Source organism: Mirounga angustirostris, unplaced genomic scaffold (genome assembly GCF_029215605.1).
Source record: "Mirounga angustirostris isolate CCGP_5_RB_7025 unplaced genomic scaffold, mMirAng1.0.hap1 SCAF_1, whole genome shotgun sequence".
NCBI classification, from domain to species: domain Eukaryota; kingdom Metazoa; phylum Chordata; class Mammalia; order Carnivora; family Phocidae; genus Mirounga; species Mirounga angustirostris.
The window spans coordinates 54,397,129-54,413,126 of record NW_026991709.1 but is presented as its reverse complement, the minus strand read 5'-3'; the positions used below and the strand labels follow the sequence as shown (position 1 = coordinate 54,413,126).

The window sequence follows — 15,998 nt, the reverse complement described above, 5'->3', positions numbered from 1 at the left end:
CTTGCCTTCAGGGAGTGTAGCCAGAGATCAGGCTGCTTTGTTTGGCCATGGAACCAAGTAAATGTATTACCTATTCAAAAATAAGTACTATAATTTATATTTGAAAATGAATAAATCAAAGATTATCATTTGTTACATAGTAAATGCTAATGGGCTGAATTCCATTAAAATCAGATGCCATCAAGTTGATCAAAACACAAATCCCAATTATATGTAATTTATAAAAATACAGATAAAGGTAGAAAGTAAGTGGATAGGCAAAGAGATGCCAATAATTTTTTTTAATGATAGGTTAGGTTGGTAGTATATGAAATGAGATAGAATTTAATTTAGCTAATAAATAGGTTGGTGTGGGATGTTATGTGATGTTATAAAGGCCCAATTTATGAGGTAAAGAACTGAGGTAGAATAGAGGAGCTAATAGGTATAAAGTCAACAATGTGCAAACCATGTGGGAAATAGCCATACTTAAGGTTTTAAAGCTTGGGAATGCCACTTTTCAGTATTATCCTAAAGTATGCTTTATAGGAATTCTTGAATCTCAGCATGACAGCAAGTGTTTGTAGTTTCTAATATTATTTTTTAATTTCTTCTTTCATTGTAAAAACAAAACATCTGTGCTTTGAAAAAAAAATTAAGTACTATAGAAGGCCTATGATATTAGTTGAAGTTGCCCTCCTTTGGCTCTCATAGTCCTGCTTACTAGGAGTAACTACCATTAACAAATTTCTTTGTAACCTTATGGTACCTAATCCCGCATTTTGAAAAATATTACTGAAAGAAAAATTGGAAGCTTTCTTTAATTTTTGTTTTAGAGTATCTTCTTTAAAAATGTGTCATTTTCAGCTTCATCACTTGGTTACTCTGTACATTAAAGGCCAATGAAATTGACATTTAACGAAGACTTTATATTGCACAGGTTTTAGAATTACTTCTTGCCTTCTGTTCAGTGACTCAGCTGCGCCACGTGCTCACTCAGATGATATTTGAACAGTCTCCATCTGGCAACACCATTCTGGGAAGCCGTTCTAAATGTTTAGAACCTACTGTGGCTCTACTTCGTTGGTCAAGCCAACCTCTGGATGGATCAGAAAACTGTTCTATTTTAGCCTTGGAGTTGTTCAAGGAAATATTTGAGGTAATATAATGATAGACAAATTGACTTACATTTAATGATTCTCAGTGAACAGTTTACTTTCAAAAACGTCCACAATAAACTTCTAATTGTTTATACACTTGAGGAAAACTTTTAACTAACTCCCTTTCATTCAGCTACTGAATTTCCTTTTTTTGGGCAAAGTCAGGAACATTGGTGTTTTCTTTTTTTGCACCGAATAGCTTATATGTACTCCTTTCAGTGTAATAAGTAAAGGTATTACCTGAGACTTGTAAAGCTTCTTGTTGTCTGCCTACTTCTTGCAGTAGTCACATTCTCTTTCTCCATCTTGGTAGAGACTGTCTACTTTCTTTATTAGCTTATTAGTGGATTAATATAACAACATTGGATTCATTCACTAAGATGGAGTGGAACATGCCAGACACTGCTAGGCAATTAGGATACAGACAAAAATTCTTTCCCTAGAAGCCATTACATTCTGGTAGATTCTACTATCTAGGTCATTTAGCATTCTCTACTATTGTCTCTCTTTTTATACCCATTCTGCCTACCACAATATCTTCTTAGAGTATTTCCTCTCATGACTGGATCCTATGCACAAACAAAAATGTATATGAGTGATTAAATATATTCGTCAAAGGTGATGCACAAATTACTTTGTTGTTTTTTTTTTTCTGTTTTAATTTTTTTTTTATTATGTTATGTTGGTCACCATACAATACATCAAAAGTTTTTGATGTGGTGATCCACGATCCATTGTTTTCGTATAACACCCAGTGCTCCATGCAATAGGTGCCCTCCTTAATACCCATCACCGGGCTAATCCATCCCCCCACCCCCCTCCCCTCTAAAACCCTGTTTGTTTCTCAGAGTCCATAGTCTCTCATGGTTCATCTCTCCCTCCGATTTCCCCCCTTTCATTTTTCCCTTCCTTCTCCTAATGTACTCCATGCTATTCCTTATGTTCCACAAATAAGAGCAACCATATGATAATTGACTTTTTCTGCTTGACTTATTTCACTTAGCATAATCCCCTCCAGTCCCATCCATGTTGATGTAAAAGTTGGGTATTCATCCTTTCTGATGGCTGAGTAAAATTACTTTCTGTTTTATGGTGGTCTTGACTGTTAAACCAGTTTTAGCATTTAAAAAACTCTTCAAGATTCTTGCTGGGAATATTCATAGTTGTAAAGTATTAAGACCAGTGGTGGTTATTTAATTATTGTAATTTCACTTAGCAAGTTTAGGATACTTGTTTTCAAATCATGGACACAGTCCACCAGAAAGTCTTGTTTGCAGTTGAATAGCTTAAAACCTTATTGTTCCATTTAAGAAAAAAGGCATCATAGCCATCAAAACTGGATAAAAGGGTAGGTTTTAAATAGGAGACACAGGTCAATTAAATATTGAAGTAATTATAAGAGATTTGATGAGAATGTTGCTGCTTGGTGATGACTATGCCTGCGTACTGTATTCCATCTTTATTTTTCATCATTGGTGGTGGTTAATTCTCCAGGACATTATAGATACTGCTAACTGTTCCTCAGCTGACCGTTTTGTGACCCTTCTGCTGCCTACAATCCTTGATCAACTTCAATTCACAGAACAAAATCTAGATGAAGCCTTATTAAAAAGAAAATGTGAAAGGATGGTCAAGGCCACTGAAGTTTTGTTAAATATCCTTTACTGTTAAAATATGGAAACTAACCACTCATTTTTTTCTAGCATTACCTTTACTGCATTTTTGTCTTTATTTGTAATTTCGTCACTTCTCATGCTTATATATCCATTCAGAATTACTGAATTGGAGTTTAAACTATAGAACTAATTCTCAATGTGGAGTCTATAAAAAAGTTGTCCAGACTTTTTCCCTTTATTTTTCTGTTTAAAACTTTAAAGAATATTTTCAGAATGCTTTTTAAACTTGATTTGAACATTTTTACCGCAATTTGAGGTCAAGAGATACATTCTTAAAATAACTGCTGTGTTACTCTCGAATGCTAATTGCTATCTCTGGATGGTTTGTCATGCCATCTTTGGTTCAGTGTATCAGGGAATAAACATTGGTAGAATCGTTAGTATTTTAGCTTTATATTATAATTTTTACTGAAAATTAAAGCCTCCAGAAATGTTTTAATAAAGATGATACCATACTAGGTTATAAAAAAAGACAAATATTATTAAGACAAATTCATTCATTACAAAAAAAGAAAACCTTGAGTTCAATTAGTGTCACTGCCTAACTTCTGTATTCAGATTTTCTTAGGTCTCTTCTTATGTTAGCTTTTTTCTTTTAGATCAGTTGATTCTAAGTCTTTATGAAGCCCAAGTCCCATTTTGAAAATATTTCATTAATGTGTTTTTATTATTATCAGCAAGGAGCCATTATATCTCAACCAGATCTTTTATATTTACCTGGTCAAGTTTCCTTATATCTCAGCAACAAGAATTTGCTCAACTTCATCCTGCCCTAGAACAAATTCCACAGCTATTTACTCTCTTTTTGGTGTTTCTGCTCCTTAATTTTCTTCTTCCCTACAGCAGTGATTCTCAATCCTGATTATGTATTAGAATTACCTGGAGAATGTTTTAAAAATCCTGACACCTGAACCTTACTTCCAGCAGTTCTTTTTTTTTTTTTTTAAGATTTTATTTATTTATTTGACAGAGAGAGAGCACAAGCAGGGGGAATGGCAGGCAGAGGGAGAAGCAGGCTCCCCGCAGAGCAGGGGGAGCCTGATGTGGGACTCAATCCCAGGACCCTGGGATCATGACCTGAGCCAAAAGCAGTCACTTAACCAACTGAGCCACCCAGGCGCCCCACTTCCAGCAATTCTAATTTAATTGGAGTAATATGAAACCCTGGTGGGCAGGTGGGGGAAGATGGTGATTGATCAAACTACCCACATGATTCTAACATGCAGCCAAAGTTGAAAACCACTGCTGTAGAGATACATGATTATTTTGCTTGATTGTAGTAAAGATATCTGTAATATATGCAGGCTTCAGACTTGGTACCATTTTGAGCCAAATTTGACCCTTTTTAAATGATACTCAAATTAACTTATAATATTACAAAATAGGAAAAAATAACTTCCCTTAGTTCAGCAAATATTGAACCATTGTAATAACCTGCTAGCAAAATACTAACATCCAGCACAGTAACAGACGTGGTGTCAGTCCCATCTCTTGCTACTTACCAATCACTTAATTAAGCTCTGAGCTCTAGTTTCCTAATCTGTCATTGAGCTAATGTAACAATGACTATATGGAAGTGCGGTAACATGATCATTTGTATGAAATCACTCTAAATACTGTAAAGTGCTATACAAATACAAGGTTGAGAATTTTTTGTTTGTATTCCTTAACAAAACTTACCTCTGTGTGGAGATGATACTCTAAAAATGCATGTTGCAAAAACTCTGACTACTATCAAATGTACCACTCTGATAGAACAACAATTTACGTATGGCAAGATTGATCTGGGGTTTGGAACAAAGGTAGCAGATTCTGAATTGTGGTGAGTATATGAAATCCAGATGGCAAAATGGTAATGCCAAACATAAAAATCAAAAGATCTAGTGATTCCTCTTTTGGAGGGTAATCCTTGGGTATGCACTATTAACTCAAGATGTAGCAGAGAATTAAGTTTTTTCATAGTTTTTAAAAAATTCATTCAAGTCATAGATTACATGCTTCAGAGAAAGGATAATCTTAACATCTGTGATTTGTTTTTCATTGTTTAGGTTTGTTTTGTGTTTTAATATATTGTGGTTATCTAAGGTCTTTTGTACTCCCTTTTCTGGAGGCTCTTTTTGGCATTGCCTCAGTAATTTTATTTTTTAAGCAAAACGTGAAAAAACAGGGGTCTTTTTTTTATTACTAGGAAATCAGTTACTATTGAAGGTTCCTACTAACAAAGACAGTTACTTTCCTAAGCATGTCAAGACTTATGGTTTAAGGGTGAATTTTCTCTGACAGTGATGAGATAGAGTATTTTATCCCTCCCCTCCCACATTAAGTCCATTAACAAATCTTTATTGAGGATCTGAATGCTAGACATTGATTTGTTCCAATTTCCATAAATGACATTATTGTCAATAATTGTGCTCCTCAAGAACAAGGATTACCTTTTTTTATTTTTTGTACTCCCTTTGTGGTACGAGGTTAAGAACATGGCTTAGTATAATTTATTTGGTAAATATTAAGTATTCTGTATTGCTTAAGGTTGCCCTTTATTGTTGATATTCCAGTGACAAAGCTAAGAATTAAATAGGTCATGTAGCTGATGCTGCTAGTAATTTGGTGCAGAAAGTGGAAGTTTGGTGGTATTTGAGATTAGAAAAAGAAACACTATTTCAATTTAGACTATTAATGCCAATTTGTTCTTTTGGGGGCTTAGGTTATAAGGATGTTGGTCTCTATTGTATTTTTTTTTTTAAGATTTTTTTAATTTATTTATTTAACAGAGATAGAGAGAGAGCACAAGTAGGCAGAGCGGCAGACAGAGGGAGAGGGAGAAGCAGGCCTCCCGCCAAGCAAGGAGCCCGATGCGTGGCTCGATCCCAGGACTCTGGGATCATGACCTGAGCCGAAGGCAGCGGCTTAACCGACTGAGCCACCCAGGCACCCCTGGTCTCTATTGTATTTTTACTTCTCAAAAGAAAACAGTACTTTATCTTCCTAAGGTTTAAAAACAAAGGTGTTGATTTTTTCAGAATTTCTTTAGAATTATGGACAGAAATAAAGTTCTAAGCAATTTTTTTAGTTATCTAATTTAAATATGATTTATTTTTAAGCAAACTTGCTGCTGATGTAGTTTTGAAAACTCTTGATTTGATGAACAAACTTAAACAGTTGGTTCCTGGTATGGAAGTAAGCTTCTATAAAATTCTTCAGGTGAGTTTAAACTCTTCAAATATTGAAATTTATTTGTAAATAAATGCTTCCTAATGTGTGAGTTTCTGTTTTAATATTCTTGATCGTTAGAAAATGTTTCTCTTAGAATTGGCCATCAGAAGAAAGTTAATTGCCTTAAGTAGCTATAATGTTCCCACTACATGGTAATTTTACATAGTTTTGCAGGAATTGAACCTAAATGCTTCTGACTGTAACGTACAGGATGTTCATGATAGTAGAGCTTCCTCAGCCTTTTTCCTTTCTCATGTCATACTTTAGGTTTCTTCGTTTATTTCTAATAGCATTGCAGTGCAGAGTTTTTGGTTGGGATTGATGGTGTAGGGTATTAAGGGGATAAGGGACACATCTGGAAGAAAAGGACTTGATTGTGAGTGATAATAAGATTAGAGAGGGTGTGCAGAGAATAGCTGAGTAACAAATTTCGATGATGGTAGCTGAATAAGAGCTTTAATGTTTACCTTGATAGCCACAAAACCTGATTATAATAGATACTTAGCAAACATGTATGAATTGAGTTACTATAATAAACAAAGATGGCTCTGGTCTGTATGGACAGGGTAGAAGCCAAAACGGAAACCTTACACGGGAGCCACTTGTACACTTTGGAGAGCATAATGCTTAAGAGATGGGGTTCAGATGTTGACTCCCATCAGTCAGTCACGTCAGTGCAGACTTGAGCAAGCTATTTCACTTGTCTGAGCTCTAGCTTCCTTAACTACAAAATGAAAATAATGAATCCCCCTCCATGGGAGCAGTTACAAGGGTTACCATGAGGGTTATGGAGATAAAGCCCAGCTCTTAACATGGTTTTGTGGCATAAGATTATACTTGAGTGCTTACAAAACACTCAACATTGTAAAATGTAGATAACTATAAAGGATTCATATTTTAGTATTTTTTCTCTGTTAACTTAAAAATTGAGTCAAACTGATTTTGCGTCAATTAGGAGATGTTTTTCAGAATAAATGATTTGGGGCCTAAAGAGCTAATGTAAAATATTTACTGACATGAAGGACTTATGCTTTAAGTATAATTGTTTCAGTTACTGAATTAGAATTTTTTTAGTTAATTTGAATTTTATTTTTATTTTTGACTTTAATTAGAAATGATTAACTATTGTTTCTTACAGCCAGATTTTCTTTTAAGAGTAGCTAGAAAAATAAAACAGTAATTCAAAACATCAGTCAGTTGTGGATGATATTTTAAATTCATCAAAATATTTAAGATGTGATTTTCATAGGTATAACAAACTTCTGCCAGATTTTTTTAAAGCTAGTGTTCATATTGACTGCATAGATAATTATAACAAAGTAAAGGCTAATAAATACATTCAAACATCAGATAGAAACCTTTCAGAATTTGCCTAGAATTAATTTATGATTTAGCTCTGTTTACTCACCTTGCTCTAAAAATCCTGACATTATTTATTCTTTGTGCCTTTGGTTTTCTGGTTTCTGATTTGCTTAGGATCCACGCCTGATTACTCCCTTGGCTTTTGCTTTAACATCAGATAATAGAGAACAAGTACAGTCTGGACTGGGAATATTATTGGAAGCTGCTCCACTGCCAGATTTTCCTGCTTTAGTGTGAGTTGTAGTCATTTGCAGTGTATCTCTTGTGGTGCTAGAATATCCTGCTGTGTGTCTTTAGTAGTCCTTGATATAGATAGATTAGAAAATTTGTGAATCAAAGACTTCATTATAACAGTAATTTTTCAAGTGATTAAAAGAAAATTTGATTCCAGTAACTGAAAAGACCAGGTCTATACTCAGGGAAAGCTAGCTTTAGGTGGGTTAAATATGTTTTCCAGGCACTATGCCTCTCTGTCTCTCACCTCTTCTATTTGACATAGTAGCTTCTGGACTATGCTTACATCTTACTAGTTTAGTTCTTACATAGAACGAGCTTTCCCTGTGTCAGCTATACTAAAAAAAAAAAAATTTAGATTAGATGTGAGGAAGAACTTCCTCAGCTTAAGAGTTTGCCAGAGAATAAAATGGGAAGCGGCTCTAAAGGATTAAACACTTAATAAACAACATAGCTTTTAGGACTAAAAAACAGCCAACAAAAACAAAACAGGAAAGAAAACAAAGAGCTTTCCCTTGCCAGTTGTTTAAATGGTAAGTCTAAGCATCACTTCCATTGACTGGATCTGGGTCATTTGCCAATGAGGGACCTTGGCAGATACCAAGTGTTCATCTATGAGAACTACGTGAACTGAAAATCAGTTTGGGGGCGGTGGGGGGATTCCTAAAGAAAAATTTTGTGCTTTTATCAGAAAATGGAATAGATAATGGCCAGGCAGAATTGTCCACTATTCTCATTAATTTCAAACATTAAGAGAATATTTGCTATTTTTCTGTTATTGTTAAAGATTTTATTTATTTGAGAGAGCAAGAGAGAGCGTGCACAACTGGGGGGAGGGGCAGGAAGAAGTAGTCTCCCCACTGAGCCATGAGCCCAACATGGGGAGACATGGGGCTCGATCCCAAGATACTGGGATCATGACCTGAGCCAAAGGCAGACCCTTAACCGACTGAGCCACCCAGGTGCCCCTCTGCTGTTTCTTTTAACTGACTTAGCAAACTCATTTTTCAGAATTAATAATTTAGTCATAAATTAAGAGATTAAGAACTATGGAGAACAAGACCTAGAGACCAAATAATCAAAATTCTCTTCATTGTATAGTAGTATTTTTAAACAAATGGATAAATAGGGAGCTTCTCAAGTTAAAATCTAGAAATGGTCTGTGAAGCTGCTTCATTTTGTGGTGGCTTGGTTGCTCCAACTGTGGCAATCTAACATAAAGGAAAGCCCTTGTGTTTCAGAACGGAAAGCTTCAGCTTCACTAAAGTGGGAGTCTCATCCTCTCTCTGTATATGAAATCTTCCTACCATGTCTTTGTATCTGGGCTGCCCCTGTCTTACTGGTGTTATGTAATTTTCTCTTTAGACACTATCTCAGGTGTTCATTTATTTATATCTGTTTATGCCTTTGTTTATATCATCTTAGTTAAATAAGGTAAATTTATATGTTGGATAGATGGGTGGGTGGGTACATAAGTAGGTTTTTTGGTGTACGTTTCTGTCTGGTGAGGGCCAGCTGTGTGCCAGGCCCTCTTCTAGTCATTTTAGATACTGCGGCAAATTAGACTTGGGGCCTCTGTCATATGGTTTACATTCTATTTGGGAGACAAGTTAAAAAAATTAAGTTTCATAATATGCATGTCAGTATGGGTGGAGGGGCCTCTCTGAGGAAGTGAATTTGAACTGAGACCTAATGATAAGAAGGAGCCAACTCTATGCAGATCTGGTGGGAAGAATGTTCTAGTAAGGGAACAACTTATTCAAAGACCGTGTGGCAGGAACAAGACATGATAAATGGAAGGGGCAGAATGGGAGTCAGGTTGGTGAGAAGATACCGAGTGAAAAAGGGCAAGGATAAAGGACATAGCTAAAGGACAAGTGATGTTGCCCATTGTAAGAAGGATGTTCTTACCAATAGCAATAATGTTGTACTTAATTTTTACAAATAATCCATACTCACACACTAGTTCTAGTGCTTCCAGACCAGAGGTGGAATTGTCATTTTAAAGGATTGTAAGTAGAAAAGCAGTTCCTTGGCAAATATTTAGGGTATTTTCCAAAATTTGGCTTCATCATAGACTCCAAGGTTACTTCAAAAATATTTGAAGGCTTATATTCCCAAAGATCCATTCTAGAGATTCTCTAAGTCTATACTAACTGCCTTTTCCTCTATTTTTTTAAAAGATTTTATTTATTGAGAGAGAGAGAGCACACAAGTGGGATGGGGGACGCAGACAGAGAAGGGGAGAGAGAATCTCAAGCTAGCATGGAGCCTGTGTTGGGACTGTGTCTCACGATCCTGAGATCATGATCTAGGCCGAAATCAAGAGTTGGACATTCAACTGACTTGAGCCAACCCAGGCTCCCCTTCATTTTTTTGTAATTCTTTCTTTCTTTTTTCTTTTCTTTTTTTTTTTTTTTACTTCTATTCAGACTTGGAGAAAGTATAGCAGCAAACAATGCCTATAGACAACAGGAAACAGAACATATGCCCAGGAGAATGCCCTTGCAATCACTAAATCACAGTCTTCCAACATCAGTAAAATGTTTAACTCCTCCACTTTTGAAAGCTAGAGTTCCTGGATTGAACATTGAGGAATTAATAGAAAAACTTCAGGCTGGAATGGTGGTGAGTGGTAAATAGCCATTATAAATGGGATTCTGCCTGGTACATACCAACTAAATATTAGCCCTTATTATAACATTTATTTAAATAACTTTAGATGCAAATTTGATCAATGAAACCTTATCTTTTAATATGAAAATAACAATATTCTAGAAAATTTGGAAAGAAAAAATTAGCCATAAAATTCCCACATTTTAACACAGCAATCATTTTTTCCCCCCAGTCTTACCCAGTTAGCCCACCCCCATCCTCTCTATCCCCCTGTTTAAGAAATATAACCCATAAACATATCAAGTCCTACCCAGATACTCTTCTGCAATAGCCAGGTTAGTGAAATGTTTGTGAACCGCCTAATACAGCATTCATTTTTTTACTTTGTTACTCATTATTAAGTCTTAATGATTTAGTTTCACACTAGACATTTATTTTTTTATTGTGTTGAGTGTTAAAATTTTCTGATTTTTGACTGTTGTATTAAAACTTAGGTAAAGGATCAGATTAATGATGTGAGAATATCTGACATAATGGATGTATATGAGATGAAACTGTCCACATTAGCCGTGAGTACAAGCTTATTTTAACTATACCTAACAGTTAAGCTTTAATAGATGTTTTTCTGGTAAGTGATAAAGATTGATGGTATGTTTTCTTACAGTCCAAAGAAAGCAGGCTACAAGATCTTTTGGAAGCAAAAGCTCTAGCCCTTGCACAGGCTGATAGACTGATTGCTCAATATCGCTGTCAAAGAACTCAAGCTGAGACAGAGGTGTGTACAATATAAAGACTTATCTGATAAGTAGAAAAATAAATGAAGTAGAACATGTACAAAATTTTAGTGCTATTTTTGTTACTGTTTGAAGTAAACTGTTCTCAGCATTTGACACGATTACTCCCTCCATCTTGAAACCCTTCCCCCTTTAATTTTGATCACCCTATTATCTTCTGATTTTCTTTCTACACTGATGGATATTCTTTTCCTATATCCTTTAGGGACTTCTTTCTCCATTCAACCCTTAAATGTTGGGTTTTCCCAGCATTATGTTCTAAGTCCTTTGCCCTTCTTTAGGTGGTCCAGGGTTTCAGTCATTACTAGAATGTTAATGCCACCAATTTCATATGCCGAGCCCAGATCCTTTACCCTAAGCACTAATGCTTCCTGTATAGCTCTGTTTAAATATATAGCAAATATTTCCCATTCAGCATGACCAATCCTGAATTCATCACCCTTTTTTTTTTTTTAAAGATTTTATTTATTTATTTGAGAGAGAGAATGAGAGAGACAAGAGAGCACACGAGAGGGAAGAGGGTCAGAGGGAGAAGCAGGCCCCCCGCTGAGCAGGGAGCCTGATGCGGGACTCGATCCCGGGACTCCAGGATCATGACCTGAGCCGAAGGCAGTCGCTTAACCAACTGAGCCACCCAGGCGCCCCAAAAAAGTAAATTTTTAAAAAGGGTGATGAGGGCGCCCCAAAAAAGTAAATTTTTAAAAAGGGTGATGAGGGCGCCCCAAAAAAGTAAATTTTTAAAAAGGGTGATGAGGGCGCCTGGGTGGCTCAGTTGGTTAAGCGACTGCCTTCGGCTCAGGTCATGATCCTGGAGTCCCGGGATCGAGTCCCGCATCAGGCTCCCTGCTCAGCGGGGGGCCTGCTTCTCCCTCTGACCCTCTTCCCTCTCGTGTGCTCTCTTGTCTCTCTCATTCTCTCTCTCAAATAAATAAATAAAATCTTTAAAAAAAAAAAAAATTTACTTTTTTGTATATTCCCTCTTGTTCTGAAGAGTTTTCCAGACAGGAAATCTGGAAGTCACACAGTTTACTTCCTACAATTAGTCATTCACCAAATCCAATTGATTCTATCTTCTAAATATTACTTTTTTCTGCCTTGTCTCTTCTTGCCACTATTTGCTACAGGTCAAATCCTTTTCATTTTTTATATGAATCATAGCAGAGCCCCTAGTTAGTCTTTTTTACCTTCAGTCTGGAGCCCTCTTCTCAACCACCCTCTATGTGCATCCTAAGTCATCTTTTTGTATTTGGTTCCACCCTCCCTTGTTCCCCCACAGTGATTCCTGAGGCTGTAATCTGATTTTATTGCTTCTGTGCTAAATACCCTGCAGCGGCTTACCATTTTACTCAGCAGATGATTTTATTTATTTATTTTTTAAAAGATTTTATTTATTTATTTGACAGAGAGAGACACAGCGAGAGAGGGAACACAAGCAGGGGGAGCCGGAGAGGGAGAAGCAGGCTTCCCGCCGAGCAGGGAGCCCAATGTAGGGCTTGATCCCAGGACCCTGGGATCATGACCTGAGCCGAAGGCAGACGCTTAACGACTGAGCCACCTAGGCGCCCCAGCAGATGATTTTAAATTCCTTAGTTTGGCACACAGGATTCTGAAACTACTTTCATTCCGCATCTCCTTGCATTTCTGTGCATTCTCTGCAATCGACTATATCAGATTACTTTGTAGTTTCTTATGCAGTTCTATTGCTTTGCAGTTGCTTGACATACTCTTAGGTTTCCCTGCCCTTGTACTTGCTCTTCCATGTCTGGAACACATTTTCCTCTTCCTCTGCCTAACTCCTAATAATCCTTCAGATTTTAGTTTAAATACCCTCATTCTTTAGGAAGCTGTCCCTGGTCCTCTCCTTCCCACACATGTGAAAATTGTATAACCTTGCCCTCTACCCTTGATGTCAGAGATGGTCTCAGTATCTCCAGGGCCCCAGCAAGCACAGTACTTGGCACATGGTAGGTGCTCAGAAAGTTTGACACTGTGCTGTGTGCATATATGCACACAATGTGTACATTAGGAGCGAGAGCTTACTGCAGTAATATGAAATTCCTAGCAAATACAAACGGAATCTCAACAGTTTGATATCATTTATAATGAATTGTAATAAAGTCATTTGACTCTTGAGAGAGGCATTAAAATCAGTGACACATAAAATAACTTTAGAGTCTTCTCAGAGTACATGTATTTGAAAAAATACAAATAAATATAACCGTATGTTTTCTTTTTCTTCTTTTGACATGGATTCATTTGTCTTGACTGATGGCATGTTGAATTTATCATAAATTCCAACAAAGAAAACTAGTGATATTAAAATCATTTTGTCTTCTCCCTTCCCATAGCACATTCTTATATTCTATATCTGTTGGACATGTCTTGCATTTTATTGGAGAATTTAATGTTTTATCCATTTTACTGGAAAGGTTTCTTATAAAAATAAGATCATATGATTCTTGTCTTTCTCTGGTTGACCTATTCCGCTTAGCATAATATGCTCTAGTTCCATCCACGTCGTTGCAAATGGCAAGATTTTGGGTTTTTTGATGGCTGCGTAATGGTCCATTGTGTGTGTGTGTGTGTGTGTGTGTGTATACCGCATCTTCTTTATCCATCTCTTGATTGACATCTTGGCTCTTTCCATAGTTTGGCTATTGTGGACATTGCAGCTATAAACATTGGGGTGCACGTACCCCTTCAGATCACTACATTTGTACCTTTGGGGTAAATACCCAGTAGTGCAATTGCTGGGTCGTAGGGTAGCTCTGTTTTCAACTTTTTGAGGAACCTCCATACTGTTCTCCAGAGTGGCTGCACCAGCTTGCATTCCCACCTACAGTGTAGGAGGGTTCCCCTTTCTCTGCATCCTCGCCAACATCTGTCATTTCCTGACGTTAATTTTAGCCATTCTGACTGGTGTGAGGTGGTATCTCATTGAAGTTTTGATTTGGATTTCCCTGATGCCTAGCGATGTTGAGCACTTTTTCATGTGTCTATTGGCCATTTGGACGTCTTCTTTGCAGAAATGTCCGTTCATGTCTTCTGCCCATTTCTAGATTGGATTATTTGTTCTTTGGGTGTTGAGTTTGGTAAGTTCTTTATAGATTTTGGATACTAGCCCTTTATCTGATGTGTCATTTGCAAATATCTTCTCCCATTCTGTCGGTTGTCTTTTGGTTTTGTTGACTGTTTCTTTTGCTGTGCAAAAGATTTTTATCTTGATGAGGTCCCAATAGTTCACTTTTGCCCTTGCTTCCCTTGCCTTTGGCGATGTTTCTAGGAAGAAGTTGCTGCGGCTGAGGTCAAAGAGATTGCTGCCTGTGTTCTCCTTTAGGATTTTGATGGACTCCTGTCTCACATTGAGGTCTTTCAACCATTTGGAGTCTATTTTTGTGTGTGGTACAAGGAAATGGTCCAGTTTCATTCTTCTGCATATGGCTGTCCAATTTTCCCAACACCATTTGTTGAAGAGACTATCTTTATTCCATTGGACATTCTTTCCTGCTTTGTCGAAGATTAGTTGACCATAGAGTTGAGGGTCCATTTCTGGGCTCTCTATTCTGTTCCATTGATCTATGTGTCTGTTTTTGTGCCAGTACCATGCTGTCTTGATGATGACAGCTTTGTAATAGAGCTGGAAGTCCAGAATTGTGATGCCGCCAGCTTTGCTTTTCTTTTTCAACATTCCTCTGGCTATTTGGGGTCTTTTCTGGTTCCATACAAATTTTAGGATTATTTGTTCCATTTCTTTGAAAAAAGTTGATGGTATTTTTATAGGGATTGCATAAAATGTGTAGATTGCTCTAGGTAACATAGACATTTTCACAATATTTGTTCTTCCAATCCATGAGCATGGAACGTTTTTCCGTTTCTTTGTGTCTTCCTCAATTTCTTTCATAAGTATTCTATTGTTTTATGAGTATAGATTCTTTGCCTCTTTGGTTAGATTTATTCCTAGGTATCTTATGGTTTTGGGTGCAGTTGTAAATGGGATCGACTCCTTAATTTCTCTTTCTTCTCTCTTGTTGTTGGTGTAGAGAAATGCCACTGATTTCTGTGGATTGATTTTATATCCTGCCACTTTACTGAACTCCTGGATGAGTTCTAGTAGTTTTGGGGTGGAGTCTTTTGGGTTTTCCAGATAAAGTATCATATCATCTGCAAAGAGTGACAGTTTAACTTCTTCTTTGCTGATTTCAGATGCCTTTTATTTCTTTTTGTTGTCTGATTGCACTGGCTAGGACTTCTAGTACTATGTTGAATAGCAGTGGTGATAGTGGACATCCCTGCCATGTTCCTGACCTTGGGGGAAAGGAAAGCTCTCAGGTTTTCCCCATTGAGAATGATATTCGCTGTGGGTTTTTCATAGATGATTCTTATGATATTGAGGTATGTACCCTCTGTCCCTACACTCTGAGAAGTTTTAATCAAGAATGGATTCTATACTTTGTCAAATGCTTTTTCTGCATCTATTGAGAGGATCATATGGTTCTTGTTCTCTTAATGTATTATATCACATTGATTATTTGTGGATGTTGAACCAACCTTGCAGCCCTGGGATAAATCCTACTTGGTCATGGTGAATAATCCTCTTAATGTACTGTTGGATCCTATTGGCTAGTATTTTGGTGAGAATTTTTGCATCCATGTTCATCAGAAATATTGGTCTGTAATTCTGTTTGATGGGGTCTTTGGTTTGGGGATCAAGGTAATGGTGGCCTCATAAAACGAGTTTGGAAGTTTTTCTTCCATTTCTGTTTTTTGGAACAGTTTCAGAAGAATAGGTATTAATTCTTCTTGAAATGTTTGGTAGAATTCCCCTGGGAAGCCATCTGGCCCTGGGCTCTTGTTTGTTGGGAGATTTTTTTATTACTGCTTCAATTTCCTTAGTGGTTATGGGTCTATTCAGGTTTGCTATTTCTTCCTGGTTCAGTGGTTCAGTTTTAGTAGTTCATATATCT

General features: G+C 36.8%; 1 protein-coding gene across 1 annotated transcript in view; it reads left to right on the top strand.

Annotated features, from left to right (window-relative positions):
* CIP2A (cellular inhibitor of PP2A) overlaps window positions 1-15,998 on the top strand; it is a 45,725-nt gene that overhangs the window by 14,650 nt on the left and 15,077 nt on the right. The window contains exons 9-16 of the mRNA XM_064587989.1: window positions 920-1,138; window positions 2,634-2,793; window positions 4,496-4,637; window positions 5,917-6,016; window positions 7,505-7,623; window positions 10,057-10,252; window positions 10,735-10,809; window positions 10,905-11,015. Coding sequence (XP_064444059.1) covers window positions 920-1,138; window positions 2,634-2,793; window positions 4,496-4,637; window positions 5,917-6,016; window positions 7,505-7,623; window positions 10,057-10,252; window positions 10,735-10,809; window positions 10,905-11,015 — 1,122 coding nt within the window. The remainder of the gene's footprint in view (window positions 1-919; window positions 1,139-2,633; window positions 2,794-4,495; window positions 4,638-5,916; window positions 6,017-7,504; window positions 7,624-10,056; window positions 10,253-10,734; window positions 10,810-10,904; window positions 11,016-15,998) is intronic.